Source organism: Paramisgurnus dabryanus, chromosome 3 (assembly GCF_030506205.2).
Source record: "Paramisgurnus dabryanus chromosome 3, PD_genome_1.1, whole genome shotgun sequence".
In the NCBI taxonomy this organism is placed as follows: Eukaryota; Metazoa; Chordata; class Actinopteri; order Cypriniformes; family Cobitidae; genus Paramisgurnus; species Paramisgurnus dabryanus.
The window spans coordinates 4,424,024-4,443,150 of NC_133339.1; the positions used below are offsets into that span (position 1 = coordinate 4,424,024).

The 19,127-nt window shown below is 37.8% G+C and overlaps 1 protein-coding gene across 3 annotated transcripts in view; it reads left to right on the forward strand.

Annotated features, from left to right (window-relative positions):
• LOC135734158 (choline transporter-like protein 2) overlaps nt 1–19,127 on the forward strand; it is a 35,892-nt gene that overhangs the window by 14,360 nt on the left and 2,405 nt on the right. For 2 of the 3 annotated variants that reach the window (XM_065253049.2, XM_065253048.2), the window contains exons 2-21: nt 2,521–2,569; nt 3,052–3,125; nt 3,974–4,052; nt 4,167–4,251; nt 5,794–5,904; nt 6,006–6,066; nt 6,167–6,290; nt 6,506–6,589; nt 6,698–6,810; nt 6,944–7,075; nt 9,127–9,226; nt 9,385–9,477; nt 11,405–11,489; nt 12,148–12,410; nt 12,513–12,607; nt 13,076–13,179; nt 13,412–13,485; nt 14,871–14,941; nt 15,102–15,190; nt 16,053–16,137. In XM_065253049.2, the coding sequence (XP_065109121.1) occupies nt 2,521–2,569; nt 3,052–3,125; nt 3,974–4,052; nt 4,167–4,251; nt 5,794–5,904; nt 6,006–6,066; nt 6,167–6,290; nt 6,506–6,589; nt 6,698–6,810; nt 6,944–7,075; nt 9,127–9,226; nt 9,385–9,477; nt 11,405–11,489; nt 12,148–12,410; nt 12,513–12,607; nt 13,076–13,179; nt 13,412–13,485; nt 14,871–14,941; nt 15,102–15,190; nt 16,053–16,137 (1,971 nt within the window). Of the gene's footprint in view, nt 1–2,520; nt 2,570–3,051; nt 3,126–3,973; nt 4,053–4,166; nt 4,252–5,793; nt 5,905–6,005; nt 6,067–6,166; nt 6,291–6,505; nt 6,590–6,697; nt 6,811–6,943; nt 7,076–9,126; nt 9,227–9,384; nt 9,478–11,404; nt 11,490–12,147; nt 12,411–12,512; nt 12,608–13,075; nt 13,180–13,411; nt 13,486–14,870; nt 14,942–15,101; nt 15,191–16,052; nt 16,138–16,710; nt 17,244–19,127 lie in introns of those variants that run through there. The other variant, XM_065253050.2, reaches the window with a different exon arrangement.

The window sequence follows — 19,127 nt, forward strand, 5'->3', positions numbered from 1 at the left end:
GTTTATAACAAACCAATCCGTTTGAAAATCGGTAAAAAATTAAGCAAGTTATGGTCATTTAAAAGTACCTGCATCATTAAAACTCAATGCTACGAGTGAGCGAGCGCCCTGTCCTAAGATGGCCGCCAAAATGCGGACGTTCAACTCAATTGGCCATCAGCGCGGACGAGCCATCTAGCCTTTATATACATATCTATGACTATGCTAGTTAGTTTGCAGGGTGGTTTCTCCTGCAAAGCCAGTGACCAGCCACCGTACTTCTCAAAAGTTATAAGAAATATATATTGCTTTTTTTTACAATTCTACATGAATTAACTGACTAAGTAATAGTGTTTTGTCAAACTAAAAGTGTTTTGCCAAACTAACCAAGACCAGGCTTACAGAGTGTACTTATTAGTGATACTTTTTTGCTTGATTTGTCTGTTGGCATAATAATACATAAACCGTTTATAATAATATACCGTATATGGTCTGTACTGCTCTCGCAATACCAACACATGACTTTAGAAGTGGGGGCGTGGCCAAAGGAGCAGCAGCTCATAAATATGTATTGACCACATCAAAACGGCACAATCTGAAATGCACTGAAACAGGCTACTAGAGATGGGTAAGAATCTTTTCCTACAAGCTATTTCGAGCAAACAACTTCTGAAACATGTTTTATGGAACTCCTCTCATACACCTATTTAACTTGTGGAAAAGCAGGTATAATATGGGCACTTTAAAAAACAAAGCATATATTGTTTTTGGGCAAATGTATTTTTGTTAAATGTTTGGCTTGAAAAGTATTCCACTTGCATTGACCTTTTGTATTGTAATGTAATACAATCTTTCGTTAGGAAATTGATACATGTCTTAAAGCGATAATTCACCCAAAAATAAAATTCTGTCATCATTTACTCAATCACAAACCTTTCATGAAACCCTTTCACTTCCATAGTATTCCTATTCCTACTATGGAAGTTAATGGGGTCCACGAATGATTTGGTTACAAACATTTCTCAAAATGTCTTCCTAAGTGTTCATCAGAACAATGAAATTTACACAGTTTTGTAACAACATGATAGTGAGTAAATGACAGAATTTAAATTTTTGGGTGAACTATCCCTTTAGTGTGGCTTAAGTGAATAAATACGTTTGGTGCCACTGTTTATTTTACTTGATCTGCTTGACTCATGCTATTTGATATGTTAATAAAATGTAAGACTTGTCACCCTTCAGGTTAGGTTTGTTAAAATCTAAATTAGATACGATGCGTAATACGATACAGTGGATGGGATGTGATACATTGGTGGTATTTTGGGAATAGAATAACATATAATTTTGAGAAAGCTGTCATCAAGAACACCATCATTTGCAAACTTTAGCGATTACTTCCTGTCACTCTTGAAGTTTAGAGATAAGAAGCTATCTAGTGGTCAGAGTGTAAACTGAAAATGAAACGACTACCACGAATAAAAAAATCATTAATACTGACTGAGAATTGATACAGAATCGTCAAACAGAAATATCCCGATATGCACGTGTATTAACATTTTCTTGCACCGGTTATCTTAATTATGAGCAGTATATTGAAAGTGATGCTTGTTGTGTAAAGCAGCTTGAGCATATAGCTCCTCATAACACGGATGTATTTCTTTAATGATTAAACATGCCATGAGTCAAAAAAAACCCAATGTGTGCCTGGTTTGTGTTCATGCCCGCCCTAAGTTTAATTATTTTCTAATTTGTTGTGGATATGGCAGTATGATTCATCTGGTCACATAGTTTGTGTTGCTAGATGCTTTGGTTTGTAAAGTATATGTGAGATGAATTATTAGCAGGGTTTGTATGCAGATGCTTCTGTCAATCACTGGACTGGAATGTCAGTTTCCATAAAAGCCTTGGAGTAGATGAATGATTCACAGATAAACACTGCGTAGTATAGTTCAGCTACAATCGTGTTTGACAAAAGCCTAAACAGTATATTCATTAAATGTAACATGTTTTTTATAATAAATTATGTGATCCTGCCATTGAAAACCCAGATGAAGTTTTTGTTTTTTTTGGCGATTTGCTGTATATACTACATAAAATCATCTTACATGCCAAAAAGAACATTATATTGAATATATAACCTTGATATCTTTATTATTAAAAGATCATGTCAAAGATTAAAATCAATGAGTGAAATCAAACTTTAAAGGGACTCATTTTCAAGCTCCCCTAGAGTTAAAAATTAGATTTTTACAGTTTTGGAATCCATTCAGCTGATCTCCGTGTCTGGCGGTACCACTTTTAGCATAGCTTAGCATAATCCATTGAATATGATTAGACCATTAGCATCGCGCTGTTCAACTCTAGGGGAGCTGGAAAATGAGCCTATTTTCAAAAAAAGTGGTGTCCCTTTAATGCCTTATGAGACTTTAGCCTGCATTTCACAAACAGGATCACATATTTGCTGGTATTTGGGCTGCTATCTTTGGTGTATTGAATGCTTTTTTGGATTATATTCAGTTTGGCTTTATCTTGTTCTTGCAGGTGAGGCCAAAAAATATGACCCCACCTTCAAAGGGCCTATCCATAACAGGTAGGAAAAAGCTTTTGAAAAACAAACATCCAACCATAAGTATAAAATTCATTTATACCACAGGGCTGTTGAATGCTTTATTCTTATTAGTTGAGAATTTTTTTGATAAACGCACAAATGTCTTAAAATAACCACCAGAGCAATGTCTGTGGAATAACTGACTCCGGTCCTTTGAATTATTTCCGCTTTGCGTCGTGCTGCATTACTACCTTGGGTGGCCCATCATCAATTATTTCTTACGTAACATGTAACTACTTTTCAAGACTGCTTGTCTCAGACATTGTTTACATAATAGAGATGCCTCGAAAAGAAAATTGAGAAATACAGTTTCATTTCAGTATTCAGTAGACACCCACAGTCTGACTTTCAGTGGTTGTGTAGTCTAACGTATGACGTATGTGTTAAAACTATTGTGGTGCTGTGGTTGTTTTCTGCATCACATGTTTGATCTCTGTTACAATGTGTTTCTCTCTGCACCACAGAGGATGTACAGACATCATTTGCTGCATCTTGTTCCTGGTGGCCATAGGGGGTTACCTTGCAGTGGGAATTGTGGGTAAGTCAGTCTGTTTGTCTACTGTTAAAAATGCAAAGTTTGATAACGGATGTGGGACTGCATGAGACGTGAAAGACTTTTACATTTTTGGCTGGCATACATTCTGACGAACAAAAATTTAGCAAGATCAAACAAAATGCACTCTTTTCACTTAACGCAAAAATGTGCCGTTTTTTATGTTTTAAAGAAATAAAGCAGTTCGAAACAAAATGGGCATTACATCATTGAATTGTACATTAGCTTAAAGAAGACTTAGGCTGCAGTCACACCAAAAGCGCTTTAAACGCTTGCAAACGCAAGGCGCGACGCACTGCCTTTTTAAAAAAAAGAGCAGTGCGACGCGGCTTTTCATATTGCTAAGCAACCACCGAGTCAGCTGTCTTGTCAATCAAATATTGAAGCGTGAGCGCTCTTTTGCTGTTAACTGTCATATCAGCAGAAACTTTAAAAAGAGGACGCTTACTCTGACCTTTTTTAAGGATGAGAGGTGCACAAACACACAGGAGAGAGTGAGCGAGTGGTGTCCGGTTCTTCAAAGCAACTGTAAACTTCCCTCACCACAACGTAAGGCCCGCCTCTCCCCTCATTCGATTGGACAATGGAAAGACACGAATGACGTCGGGCGCTTCTCCGCTCTCAGCGCTCCTTCAAAAACGCGTGCGCGGCAGGCGGCAAAAAACCGCAAGGCGCTCGGCGCGCATAAACGGCGCGCAAACGCGCCCTGCCCATAGAATATAATTCAAAAAAGGCGCCTGCAACTGCCATAAACGCTTTTGGTGTGACTGGCCCCTTATGCGCATATTTCTGGTATAAACTTGCCAGTACTCACAATTCATATTCTTCTTCAGCCTGGTCTCACGGTGATCCACGGAAAGTGATCTACCCTACGGACAGCGCGGGACAGTTCTGTGGACAGGGAAACCTGGAGTAAGCAATGCCAAGATCGAGACTATCATTGTTTTGCCATCTTCATACGTGCATTTATTTATCCTCTCAGTGAATTACATTTGACAGTGTTCGTTTTTGTGATGTGTAATGCAGGAAGAAGCCGCTGTTGTTTTACTTCAACATGATGAAGTGTGCCAGCCCCATGGTCCTGCTGGAGTTTCAGTGTCCCACCCCTCAGGTTTGTGTCCTTCCTACCCTTTTGGCAAACTACTATTCTTATGTGTTGCGAATGCATGCTTTGCTCACTATGCATGAAATGCTTTGGTAATCTACTGGGCGCCCATTAAACTTCTTTTTATAGACTGTATCAGCAGTAACAACATAAACAAGTGGCTTTCGTGGTCATCACGTAACTTCCGGTAAACTCCGCTAAGAATAAATAACAACAAAGTCCTTTTAAAGTAGCTTATTTATATTAGAAGCAAAATATACGACACATAGATTACCTAGGAGAGCAAAACATTTGTTATTTTCAGTGTGATATTTGTTTAAAAGTTCAGTTTAGCAACTAGTCAGACCAATAAACGGAAAGTAAAGTTCAGACCAGATGCGCAATCGCGTGACCGCACGTGCGTCCGATGAAACGGTCTATCGCTAAAAAAAATTAATTGTGCATAATAGCAGCCAAAATGTAAATAATTTATATTATATTGAAAAGTTCATGCATTTTTTTCAGAACAATTTAAAGTCTATTAATCATTAATAATAATCACAATTACAATATTAATGTTAATATTCGACAATATGATTTTAACTATATTCGGCACTCGTCTTTATCTGGCCCGCCAGTCATCTTTGTTTCATTTAAAATCAGCATGGTTACTTTAAAGGCGCCTTTCCAATGGACACGACAAATGACGGCAAAAGTAAATATGAGTTTTCAGTAATTGAAAAACAAAATACTGCATACAAGATTTGTTTTTTAATGTTTTATAACAAATGACCCTTTAACAAAAATTAACACAAGTTAGCCTATAATATGTAATAATATACAGTTAGGAAAAGAAGTATTTGAACACCCTGCTATTTTGCAAGTTCTCCCACTTAGAATTCATGGGGGGGTCTGAAATTGTCAACGCATGTTCACTGTGAGAGAAATAATAAAAAAAAGTCACAATATATGATTTTATAACTATTTATTTCTATGATACAGCTGCAAATAAGTATTTGAACACCTGTCTACCACCAAATTCTGACACTGTTAGTCTGCCTTTAAAATGTCCACCTCCACTATGATCCTAAATTAGATGCACCTGTTTGAGGTCGTTAGCTGCATAAGGACACCTGTCCACCCCATACAATCAGTAAGAATCCAACTACTAACATGGCCAAGACCAAAGAGCTGTCCAAAGACAAAATACTTATTTTCCTCACTGTATATATAATGGGTGAAAGTAAAAAAGAATAAGAGGTAAAAAAGCCGATGGTGTAGTGGGCAGCGTTCCAACTTTTGGCGACCCGAGTTTGATTCCCGGCTTGTGGTCATTTGCCGCTTCCATACCCCTCCCTCCTCCATGTACTTTCGTGTCCTCTCCTCTATCGCTGTTTAAATACAAAGGCAAAATGGAGAAAACATTTAAAATAGGGGTAAACGTTTTGTCCGGATCCTATTTACATTTTTAAAATCTGGAGTAGTTGAAGACCCCTGCTTTAGGCAATAACTTCATACATTGACATATATTTATTTTTTATTTCATGTTTGATTTCTGTCTATGTTTAGCTGTGTGTAGAGAAATGTCCTGATCGTACTACGACTCTGGTTAAGGCCTACCCAAATCCACTGGAATGGTCATATTACAAAAGTTTTTGCAGAGAAGATCCTGGAAAGAAAGTGAGTGAGTTTGAATCAAAAACATTTTTTTTCTGTTTTAACTTTATGTTTTAAAATTCCTGTAAATACGTATTGACTGATCAGTTTTTTTGTGTTTACAGACTGTGCCAGAAATTTTGCAACAAAAACTGTGCCCGGCAATTCTAGTTTCCAGCAAACCATGTACGTTTGTTGTTGTTGTTGCTTGAATATTTATTAGGATTATTGGAGAGTAAGTTTCTGTTTTATATCGCTGTAACACAAGCATATTCATCTTTCTCAGTTTTGCAGCGCTGTTTTCCATCTATGGGCAAAAAGGGCGGAACTATCACAGTGGGCGATAGCGAGACGTTTACAGATGCAGATGGAAATAAGAGAAATGCCAAAGACCTGGTGGACGGGATGACGTGAGAAATACATATATTTATAAGTCTCATGTGTTAAACCAAGTGAAACATACACACTCTTCACACTCTCTGATGTGAAAAGTGAACATGTTTGACCTCACAGACATCCCTACATTTTAAAACTTTTCTGCTCAGTCAGATATTTATCTTATCTTTGTATAACAAAGGGTAAACCTCAAATAAAGAGTTTTGTTTTTGCTTTATGATGATAACAGGAATGCCACAGTAGTCATAGAGGGTCGACAGGTTGCAATGAAGATCTTTGAAGATTACACAAAGTCTTGGTACTGGATCTTACTGTAAGGATATTTTTTATAGTCCTTATTTCTCCTTCAGTTTTAAAATGAAACTACTCATGGGCCTTTAACATGATGTGATTGAGTGTTCATCTGTTTCTTTGTGTTCAGTTGTTTGGTGATGGCTCTGGTGGTGAGTCTGATCTTCATCGTTCTTCTGCGTTTTCTGGCTGGATGCATGGTTTGGGTCATGATCCTCATGGTCGTCATTGTCATCGGATGTGGTACTGTCTTTATTCTCCACTGTATTCATTCATTTTTAGTAGTGTGTAAAACATTTATCGGGCTAGAAAGACATTTTTACACTTAATAATGATGGGAATAGTTTCACTAATCTCTCATTTGTCATGTTCAAAGGTATCGGTTTCAGCACTTATAAATATGTCAATCTGAAGGAAACACCTGGTGCTAATGTTACTCTACAGCAGCTGGGCTTTCAACCCGACTTCAGCGTTTACCTGCACATCAGACAGACCTGGCTGGCCTTCAGTGAGTTACTTTTTTCTAACTAGAGGTCTTCTCGGGTCAAAAGAAATGTACCAGACCCAAAATTACCCAAATCACTTTTTTACCCATACCTGACGTGCATAAATAATTAAAAATAATAATAATAATAAAAATGATAATTTTTATAAAAGAAACCCGACCTGAATGTAAATGCCATCAATCATAATGCTGCGGTAGAGGCGTCAAGCGCGATTGATTTCAATGTTAAGTCAATGTGAAGATGAGGCGTTTAGCGCAGTGCGGTAGACGCGATTCCACCTCATTCACGCGTCTAGTGGGAATTGAGCGTTTCTGCGGCAAACGTGCGAATCAGGAGCTTGTTTTAATAATGATGAATAATGAGTCGCAGAAGCCCTTCCCATGATGCGAATTTTCACGTGAATGTCTCGATTACTAGAATTTCATGCGCGAATAAAGCGATTTTGACGCCTCAAACGCGCCTAGTGTAAACGCAACATAAGACTTTGCCGCATGCCGAAGTGTTGTTGTGTAACCCAACTTTACATCACATTAAAAACTGAAGGATGAATCGGTCGGTTTACTATTTGTCAGATGGTGTCTTTTCATTAGGAACAGCTAATTTAAGAAAATATTTATCTTCTGATGGGAAAAATTTATCGATAATAAATTTACTGATATCTGATGCGGGGAAAAAAAGAAAGAAATGTCGAACTATATATTGACCACTGCACTATACATGGTTCCCATGGGTTCTTGAAATCCTTTAAAGTTTTTGAATCTGGGGGAAATAATTCCCTGGGAAGTTTTTGAAAAAATACATACATAGATACAGCTTGATCTACTTTATGCAAGAAGTTTTCTGGAAAAAATCCATATTATTCCCTGTGTAGTGTAGGTTAATAAAAATTCTAGACTTTTTAAGCACACGTGCTAAACTGTTCGGTTTAAATGCTTATATCTTCTGTATGTAAATGTTGATTCATACCAAAATGCTTTTTTGCATGGTTGTATTTGACACATGAAAACGTCTCGGGTTACGTATGTAACTGTTGTTCCCTGAGAATGGATTGAGATGCTTCGTCTCCCTTGCCATACTTCCTGCGTCCCTGTAACGGCGTCTTTGGCAATATTTCAGATGGCGATATACTTACAGGCTCCTGTGTCACTCTGTCTTTGTCGTTAAGCCTCACCATTGGTCGAATTTGATACACATTCGAAAAAAATGATTGGCTTGCGGGACTATCACTCTCTCTCGCGACCATGGCACCACCCCTGTTGCTATGGGATCTGCCCACACATGCGCACACCCGATTGATTTGAACGTGCACGAGGCACTCCATGAAGAGCAAAAGTATGTCAGAGAAAGAGCATTCAGAACTCACAGTACCTGCATATCCAGTCAGCGATGGAAAACCAGGCAAAAAAGGAATAAACAAAGCAATCAAACGAGAGTAAATATCGCATGGCTTTTCCTCAAGTCGACGATGCTGTAGCGGTATTGTCTCCAGAGTGTAGTCCTCATCAGAGTCAACAATGCTTTAATCACGGAAACTCTTCCATGCAAAACACTGGCTTAATAGTGAGTACTAAAAGCCATCCTATTTGTTTATATTAATAGTGATAAAGTTAGATGTATTATTACATGCGATTGTGACATGATGTTGCTACATGTACTGCGCTCCTTCCTCTCCGCTCGTCTGAGGTAAATATGCTGCTCCCAGCAGAGCCGGTCAGCGTCGCGCGTTCATGTGTTTTGGGGGCGTGGCTTTAGAAGAAACCCAGAAGGGAGGGGGTGGAGTGAATGGAAAATGAGCTGTGTTTAAAGGTCGTGAGAAGTCTACAGACAATCGATTTTTATACTTTCTTTTTCAGAGTACTTACATTTTACTCATGTATTGGTATATAAAGACAGTTTAAACCAATTTGTAAAAAAGTTTTTTTTAGATAATTCCTGCCTATCCTGCCTTTAACTAAGGTGTGGGAACCCTGAAAATACCGGCCTATCACTATCAAAGTATTTTGCTCGTAAGTAGATGTATAAGCACAAAAATATGTCCTGTTTCTCTCTGCAGTAATTATTCTGGCTATCCTGGAGGTCATCATCATCGTGGTCCTCATCTTCCTTAGGAATAGAATCCGAATTGCAGTTGAGCTTATGAAAGAGGCCAGCAGGTCTGTTGCTTTCTGCACAATATAAGTGCTGATCCTTCAGATGTTATGGTAGATGTTTACAGACGTAACACCTAGTGTTGATATATAAGTTAGTATATAAGAAGGATGTATTTTTTAGTATACAGTCTTGTTTACTCAATTTCTTTGATTTCTTTCAGAGCCATCGGTTATGTGATGTCATCACTGTTCTACCCTATTTTTACCTTCTTCCTCCTGACTATAGTCATCGCCTACTGGGCCGTCACTGCGGTGTATCCTTCTTGAGAACATTATCGGGATTGATATTCATTAACACAATGACTTTAGACACCAGCTGATATCTTGTAGTCTCTTTATATTAAAAGGGGTGAATGCCATCTGTAGGACTAAATAGGCCAATGTTTATATTCAAATCTTTTAGCATATTTCAGTGCTAACAAAACAAAGCAAACTAAATTCGGATTTAAACCTGATTTTTAAGGATTTTCTTTAGCCATGTGATTTAACTCTTTCACCATCAACGTTTTTAAAAAATTGCCCGCCAGCGTTTTTCATGATTTTCACCAAAGTTTAATGCCTTCCAGAAAATGTTCTTCTTTAAATATATAAACATACAATATACCAAATGAAAGAACAGACCCTCTGCTTTCAAACAAAAAACCTGTTTCATCCTACCTTCAGTGGTTCTTTTGTAATCAGCTTTTGAATATGGGTAGGTTTTTTCAAAAACACCACATTTTGAGCAAAAAGTAGAGATAATTCCATATTTGTGACGGACTTTTCATAGAGATCCCATTCAGAGCGATCTTTAAAACAGACACGGACATGCAGCCGCTTGCCATAGGGCAATACTTCCGGGTTAAAAAAGTTGTGGAAGGTGGATAATAGCGGTATTGTGGAAAGACAGAAAATCTCCTCATTGGCAGGGAAGCGGTTTCTCTTGATTGACGAGATATCTCGTCAATGGCGGCGAAAGAGTTAAAGGGCACATATTATGCCCATTTTTATAAGATTTAAAAATTGTATCAAGTGTGCCTAGTATGTGTCTGTGGACTTTCAATTTAAAATACCCCACAGATCATTTATTATAGCATGTCCAAAATGCCCCTATTTGGGTGGGAGCAAAAAAAGCACTGTTTTCATGTGTGTACCTTAAATGCAAATTAGCTCACTCCATTGCCAACAGACAGTGGGTGCTTTCGGTTAAAAATGAATCTGATTCTTATGAATACAGTATGAGACGATGGTATATTTAGTGCTATAATGTGGTAACAAACACATTTAGAAAAGCTTTTGGCTAAAATTAACCAGTTAGGCAGTGGCCGTGGGCAGGGCTTTGTTTGTGTGACGTTATATTAACCAGAGTATTAAATAGGGATGCACCGAATCCAGGATTCGGATTCGGCCGAATACTGGGCTTTTTGACGGGGTTCGGGATCGGCCGAATCCTAGATTTTTTTTCAACCGAACCCTAGGCTTGCACTACGCTGGTCGACGTCACGCGGCCGTTGATTACACACATCGGGTGCTGACGTGGAGATAAGCTTTTTCTTTCGGTGAGCCTTAGAGGGGGTTCACATTTCGCGAATGCGAGCGTGTTGCACCGCATCGCTTTCATTATGCATAGGCTTATGGTAATTGTCAAAATAGTTTTTCCCACTTGTCATTCTGGCATAATGTTGCCTATCCTTTTTTTTTTACAGTTAAAATTAAATAAAATGAAAAATACACTGCTGTGGACGTTGTTTACTTCATTAATGTGTTTTACTGTGTTAATGGAATAAGGATGCGAATAGGATTCGGTATTCGGATTCGGCCGAATCTTAAACCGTGGATTCGGTATTCGGCCGAACCCAAAAAATCTGGATTCGGTGCATCACTAGTATTAAAACAGTACGTCTATTGAAGCTGCTTTGGTTTTTATTGGGAATTAAAAATGAAGGTGTGGGTAAATGTGTTCACACACTACCAGCACACAATTATGCCCAAATACCTTGTAAAAGTGGATTTTGCAGATGTTTAAGTTGTTGGAGATATTTTATATAACAGTTATAATTTAGCACAATATAAAATCTGTTCCAAACTCATTCCTAATGTGTATCCCAGTGTATTTGCTCAAGCAAATATGTGTACTGTATGTTGTAAAATAAGATGTTGTCATCAGAAGTCATGCTGTTAACCCTTAATTGTCCTAATCAGCTTTCTCTCTACATCCAGTCAAGCGGTTTATAAAGTTTTCAATGAAACAGAATGTTCTCATTCTAGAGAAACCTGCAACCCTGAGGTATGGGCTCAACACTACTGTACATTTTAATATGCCGTCTTACAGTGTGTTCACACCAGACGCGAATAAAGCGAATAAATTCATTCATCATTCGCTCTAATCATGCTGCAGCATGCCTACAGCGTCTTTGCATTGACTTCAGATGTAAATCACTTTCGCTTAACACTTCATTCGCATCTGGTGCGAACGCACCATGAAGCCCTGTGTGCGTATATTATTATTATTACTGAAATTGTATGGTAGCCTACTTCATTTGATACAAACGCTGTTGTGTAAAGAAAGTTCTGCAAATAAGCATCTGCATTGCTTATTTTAAACCCATGCTAACTGACCACTAAAATTAATTGTAAAAAAAATCTTAAATGTAAAAAATGGGATGTTTGTAATCTTGGGATCACTGTAACATAATATAGAGCTGTGCACTTCTACAAGACTACAGAAAAAAAATGTAAAAGCAATATATAAATAATCTAGCAAATGGAAAATGCAAATGAATAAATATAAAACCATTTATTATTTTTTAACACATTTGTGAGACCTAAAATTTTTTTTAATATTACCAATTTGAGCACCTGCTCCTGTTCCACATTTCAATGTAATATGACCTTATGTTAAGAAGATGAATGAGCTATGTTTCTCATTTCTCCCGTCTTTGCAGAACTTCACCATGTCTGACATAAAGAAAGACTGTCCACGCTCCGACTGTCTGTTTGCTTTTTATGGTGGGGAAACGGCGTACCACAAGTATCTGATCCTCTTTCAGTTCTACAACGTCTTCCTGTTCTTCTGGTGTGCCAACTTCGTCACTGCCCTGGGTCAGATGACTCTTGCAGGGGCTTTTGCATCCTACTACTGGGCTTTAAATAAATCCAAAGACATGCCCACCTTCCCTCTCTGTGCCGCTTTGGGCAGATCCCTCAGGTGATGCTAAATTTGTAGCTTTTAGTTAATTTCTGTTCACTATCTTTACACAAATGTACTTTTAGTGGATGTTTTAGTGTAATTTATTTCGTTCATATGCAGGTATCACACAGGATCCATGGCGTTCGGCTCTCTCATCCTCGCCATTATCCAGGTTATCAGGGTTTTGTTGGAGTATCTTGACCACAAACTCAAGGGTAAAAGAGATTTGGAACAAACTTCTCCCTACTGAAAAATCCAGCATAAGCTGGTAGCTGGTTTAAGGTGGCAGTAGCTGGTTTAAGATGGTCCTCCCAGCCTGGCAAAGCTGGTCAAGCTGGTGGGTCAGCTGGTCTTCCAGCCAGACCAGCTTAAAAAGTGACCAAAACACAGCCAGACCAGCTTGCTACACCAGCTAAAACCAAGCTGGGAGACCAGCTAAAACCAGCTCACCAGCTTATGCTGGTTTTAGCTGGATTTTTCGGTAGGGCTTTGTGTGTCATGATGTCTTGTTTTTTAGATACTCCATATTGTTTATTTTCATTTATTTGTTAAACTTAAATTTTGTAATGTCGTTGTCTTACACTGCGGACTTGAGGGAACGATATTTCAATCCTTTGTAAATTTCATTTTGAAACTTGGTCATGTGTTGGCTTAACAATGTTATCTTTGTTTTCCATCCACAGGAGCAGAAAATAAATTTGCCAAATTCTTGTTGTGTTGTCTAAAATGTTGCTTCTGGTGCCTGGAGAAGTTTGTCAAGTTCTTGAACAGGAATGCCTACATTATGGTGTGTGTTTTTTCACAATAGCTTATGGACGTTGTTACTTTATTATTATTATTATTATTATTATTATTATTATTATTCCTATCTGAAGAATCAAAAACGTGTCAACGAAGGTCATCTTATTTTTTTCTGATGTTTACACAAACACAATACAGACAGTGTAGATGATGTTATTAATATATCAGCAGATTAAAATGAAAGTCAAATTTTTATGTAATTGTCTTCTCTGCCACAGGTGGCCATACATGGGAAAAACTTCTGCAGGTCGGCACGGGACGCCTTCTTCCTCTTGATGAGAAATGTCATCAGGTGGGTGACAACAAAGTCCCTTTAGGGAATGTTTGCAATGCCTCCATGCAGTTATTCTAGGCATGCAAAACTAAAGTTTTATCAGCACTTTCTGATGAACACAAAAGAAGATATTTTGATAAATGATGGTAACCACACCGCTGATTGTGTAACCATTGACTTCCATAGTAGGAAAAACAAATCCAATGGAATTCAATGGGTACTGTCAACTGTGTGTTACCATCATTTATCAAAATATCTTCATCCTTTATCATAATACTTCCATCACCATTTGTTTTCCTACTATGGAAGTCAATGGGTACAATCAGCTGTGTGCTTACCATCATTTATCAAAATATCTTTTTTGTGTGTTCGTCAGAAAAAAAATAGATTTAGAACAACATGAGGATGAGAAAATGATTAATTTCAAAATTTTAACAAGGAAAGAAAGAAATATATCTCTAAAATCGCACAATTAAAGGTAAAATTTGTACGATACTTGCAGTAAAATATCCAAAAATCACTAGCGTAGTGATTACTAGCAATATATTTAATGTTTTCAACTACTTATGAGAAAATTGCCATTCTAAACAATGAGACGGGGCAGTGCATTTGCCTGTCAATGACGTTAATATCCACGTTAACCTTTACCGTCTTTACTGACGTAGAAACGCATGACAAAAGTGTCGTGGACAAATGCGGAAGTATGCGTAAGTATATAGGGCCTGTCGGGTTACTTGCTTGTTTATGGTAAGTTTGTTAATCTGAACACTTAATTCTGTGATGTGTTAACACACCATTGAATTGGACTAACATTTATGACTAACAATTGCGTTTTGAACATTACATGAAACCTTACATAATTGAAATAAAACAATGTCATCAAACACAACATTTATATATACTTGATTACCTCACCCGTTAACATGATTTCTTGTTCCCGTCTGATTGATGGCCATCAGCGGTTAAGTTAAAGACAACAAATCCCATCATTCCACCTTGCATTAGAGCGCCATTAATCTACATCATTGTTATTGTTTTGATTGTGCGCCCTCTAGCGGCGCAGATTATACAAATTGCATCTTTGTTTTAAAACAACAATTAAACCTGATGTTAACTTTACCATAGCTTTTGTGTATTTAACGGATAGTTCACCCAATAATGAAAATTCTGACATCATTTACTTACCCTCATGTTGTTACAAACCTGTATACATTTCTGCTGAACACAAATGAAGATATTTGTAATGAAGCAGGAAACCGAAGCACCATTGACTTCATCAGAAAAAATTTTAATGGTGTTCAAAAAGTTTTTTGCTAAAAATATCTGCAGCAGGCAACAAGGCAGCTCACTAGGGAGCGTCATTAAATTACAGCACGTTTTACAATTGTTTAATAATCTTACAGGGTGGTAGTCGTGGATAAGGTGACAGATTTCATCTTATTCCTTGGCAAACTCCTCATTGTGGGTCTTGTGGGTAAGTGTGCATTTCGGCTTTAGATATCTAACTAAGTTAAAGATTAAATTTAAAGACTTTTACCTAGTTGAGCAATAAAAACATGATCATCTGCTTATGTGCTAATATATCATTCTATGCACTGACATGGAGGCATTTCTGATTCCTCTTTATCTTTTAGGAATCTTCGCGTTTTTCTTTTTCTCCGGACAAACGGATGCATTTAAGGGCGCCGCACCCAGTCTCCATTACTACTGGGTTCCCATTTTGGTATGTGAGCACATGTGAACTGCTGGGCTAAATGGGAGAAATGGTTGTGTAATGTACAGGGTTCCCACAGGTCATTTGAAATCCTTGAAAGTTTGTGAATCTGGGGACAAAATTCAAGACCCTGGGAAGTATACATGCATAGATACAGGTCATTGAAAGTGCTTAAATCTTTTTATGCAAGAAGTTTTCCGTGAAAAAAATCCATATTATTCCCTGTGTAGTGTAGGATAATATCATAAAAATTCTAGGCTTTTTAAGCACACGTGCTAAACTGTTCGCTTTAAATGCTTATATATTCTGTATCCGAATGTTGATTCATACCGAAATGCTTTTTTGCATAGTTGTGTTTGACACATGAAAATATCTCGGGTTACGTATGTAACTGTTGTTCCCTGAGAAGGGAACGAGACGCTGCGTCTCCCTTGCCATACTTACTGCGTCCTTGTAATGCCGTCTTTGACAATATTTCAGATAGCGATATACTTCCTGGCTCCTGCGTCACCCTGTCTTTGTCTTAAGCCTCACCATTGGTTGAATTTGATTAACACATTCAGATACACTTACCCCTGGAGGCGTCCCCAAAGTGTCACTGCAGTGACGCAGCGCGAGTTCCCTCGAAAGGGAACTGTAACAATGTATCTTAAAAGGTAACACGATGTAACCTTGCTCTCACTTGAAATGTGTCCCCACATTTAGTCCTTGAATTTGAGGGTATTGGACCTGGAAAGTCTTTGAAAGGTCCTTGAATTTGAAGTTTACTAAGGTGTGGGAACCCTGAATGTAAATAATATATAAAAAAAATTATAGTAACATAATAGACTACAAACAAATTGTCTGATATGTGTTTGTGTTGTTTGATCAGACGGTGTTGGTGGGCTCCTATCTCATTGCTCACGGGTTCTTCAGCGTTTATGCTATGTGTGTGGACACACTCTTCCTCTGCTTCTGTAAGTACTCACTATTGTGTTTTTACATCCTATAGTAAGTATAATATTGGTATTAATACCAAGTACCATTGTGTCAACGTTTTAGAGCGTTGAAAACCAAATCAAAGATCAGGTAGAAAAAAATAGAGATACCCTTGATATCTAAAGCCAAACCAGTGGGAGGATGTTTGGTCTTTTTTCAAAAAATGAAATTTTGCTGAGCTTATTGTTACTGATAGGCCGATTCTTTATTCTGCATGGCAGTGCGTGCGAAACCTCTTAATATATCTTAAACCTTTCTAAACTGAGACTTGTTTTCTGGTGTGAGGTGTTTCTTATCTGTCAATGGTAATTGTCTGTTTGTTTCAATTGAGCTAAAAAGCGTTTCTACCTTCCTATAATAACCTGAATCTTTCTCTTTCTCTCTTCCTCTGTGCTCATTTTTTTCTTTCCATTGTTCCTTTTAATTTTTTATCCACCCCTATCCCAAAATCTGTTGCTCACAATCCATATAAACGGACACATTTATTATGAATTACACTCTTTATACACTGATAACCCCGACCCACTTTAACCCTTTAACACGACACAAAGGTGAAGACCTTGAACGTAACGACGGCTCTGCTGAACGCCCGTATTACATGACCGCGACTCTTCACGAGATTCTGCTGAAGGACCCGGAAGACCCCGCCTCTCGAAACCCGGTCTCGCGTGACGAGACCATGCAGCTGACAGCTCCAGACAAAACCATACAAAGCAGTGATGCTTACAACCAGTAATCATGATGAACATTCTCATCTGCCTTTTAGTACTGGAATGATATCTCATAAATATCTAGTTTATTATATCGAAGAATGAACGCTTACAAATTGATTTAGCCATTGTCATGTAGCAGTCGTTTACAGAAGTTAACGTTTGTAATGATTTAATAATATGTTCTGTTCTGGGTATTATGAATAATGAAGGTGACCCAAATCTGAAAATCATGTCATTTTTACTCGCCCTCATATTGATCCAGAGAAAGAAGTGCTTCCACAAAAGTTAAAATAATGCGAGTCAAATAAACCTTCGATGATGTGTTTGTAGAGAATAACCGATGTTAACTCTTTCCCCGCCAGCATTTTTTTTTTAAAGTTGCCAGCCAGCGCCAGCATTTTTCATGATTTTCACAAAAGTTTAATGCCTTCCAGAAAATGTTCTTCTTTAAATAGATAAACAAACAATATATCAGATGAAAGAACAGACCCTCTGCTTTCAAAAAAAAAAAAACGTTTCATCCTACCTTCATTAGTTCTCTTGTAATCACCTCTCAAACATGGGTAGGTTTCTTCAAAAACACCCAATTTTGAGCAAAAAGCTGAGATAATTCCATTTTTGCGAATGACTTTTCATAGAGATCAGATGCAGAGCGATCTTTAAAACATACACGGAGTTCTTAAGTTGCGGATGTGGTATTGCAGAAGCGGTATTGCAGAAAGACGGAAAATCTCGTCATTGGCGGGGAAGCGTTTTCTCTTAATTGATGAGATATCTCGTCAATGGCGGTGAAAGAGTTAAACAAGCACTTTATGCTGTCATCTATACGATGCAATTTTTTTCTTAGTTGTTTTTTATGTTTCAACAATGTGTCTTAAGACTAATGTTGCTAAATATTGCTGCACTTTCTTCAGACTGTAAGCCATATATTTTTAAAGCCACAATATGTAGGATTTTCACCACTAGAGGTCACTATTACACAATAGAACAATGCTGTATAATCGTCACCGGTGGTGGCCGGCGACTTCTTCTTTTTTCGAGGGCGCACGATGCGAAGTTCGTCACAACATGTATGTAGCCCATCATGTGTGTGGTTGGTAATTTCAAAATATGTGTTCGACGCGTCGAGTGAACCTGTGTGCATCACGTGTTTTGTCAAAATAAGTGCCTGCTGCAGGGTTTATGATAAAAGAGACGCTAGCGTTTGCCAGATACTCGAATAATCTCATGTTTAATTAGAGTTTACTGTTAAGGGAGTGTCTTGTGTGTATTTTGTGACTGTGAGCGCCCCTTTTATCATAAACGGTTTTGACGCGTGTGCAGCAGGCACTTATTTTGACAAAACACGTGATGCACATGGTTCACATGATGCAACAAACACATATTTTGAAAACACGAGCAACAAACAAGACATTATTCGAGGGCGCACGATGCAAAGTTCGTCACAACATGTATGTAGCCCGTCATGTGTGTGGTTCGTAATTTCAAAATATGTGTTCTGCACGTTGAGTGAATCTATATGCATCACGTGTTTTGTCAAAATAAGTGCCTGTTGCAGATATAAAGGGTTTTGATAAAAGAGGTGCTCGCGTTTGCCAGCTATTTTGAATTTGTGCCCCTCTGAAAAGCAGTCACGAGCCGCCACTGTCCGTCACGTCTGCGTTTGTCCACTCGTGCTGCCATAGTTTCTACAACCAGGAAACTGAGGATACCGTTATATTTAGCCCAGTCTCACGAAATGACGTTATATAGTCAAGTAATTTTTTTTTATTCTTTATTTCGTGATATTATCACAAATTTCTCGTGATCGTATAACGAATTCCTGTTTTCGCGTAATTATCACGTATTGGTTACTCAACTGTTTTGTCCTAATTTCTAACCATTGTCGCTTCGGTTTAGGGTTAGATTTACATAAAATGACCCCCTTCCCGGGTGATTCTCACGAAAACTTGGTTTTAAAAATGTCAAGCATGAAAATGTAAAAATTGCTTAAATTTACTTTTTTCCCACCAGACATTGAAAAACAAAGTCTGGAGTAAATGGGAACATTAATTTTAACACTTTTACTGATCATTTAACACTTTTTGTAACATAATTTAAAAAATTAGTCCTAAAAAATCTCATTACCGCAACAGTCAGAAAACATCAACACTGACATATTTTCAAAATGACATGACAAACCTGAAAGAACATAATTTGGAGATTCTGCACATGCATTTAAAATCAAAGTATTATGCTTCTATTAATTAAATTAA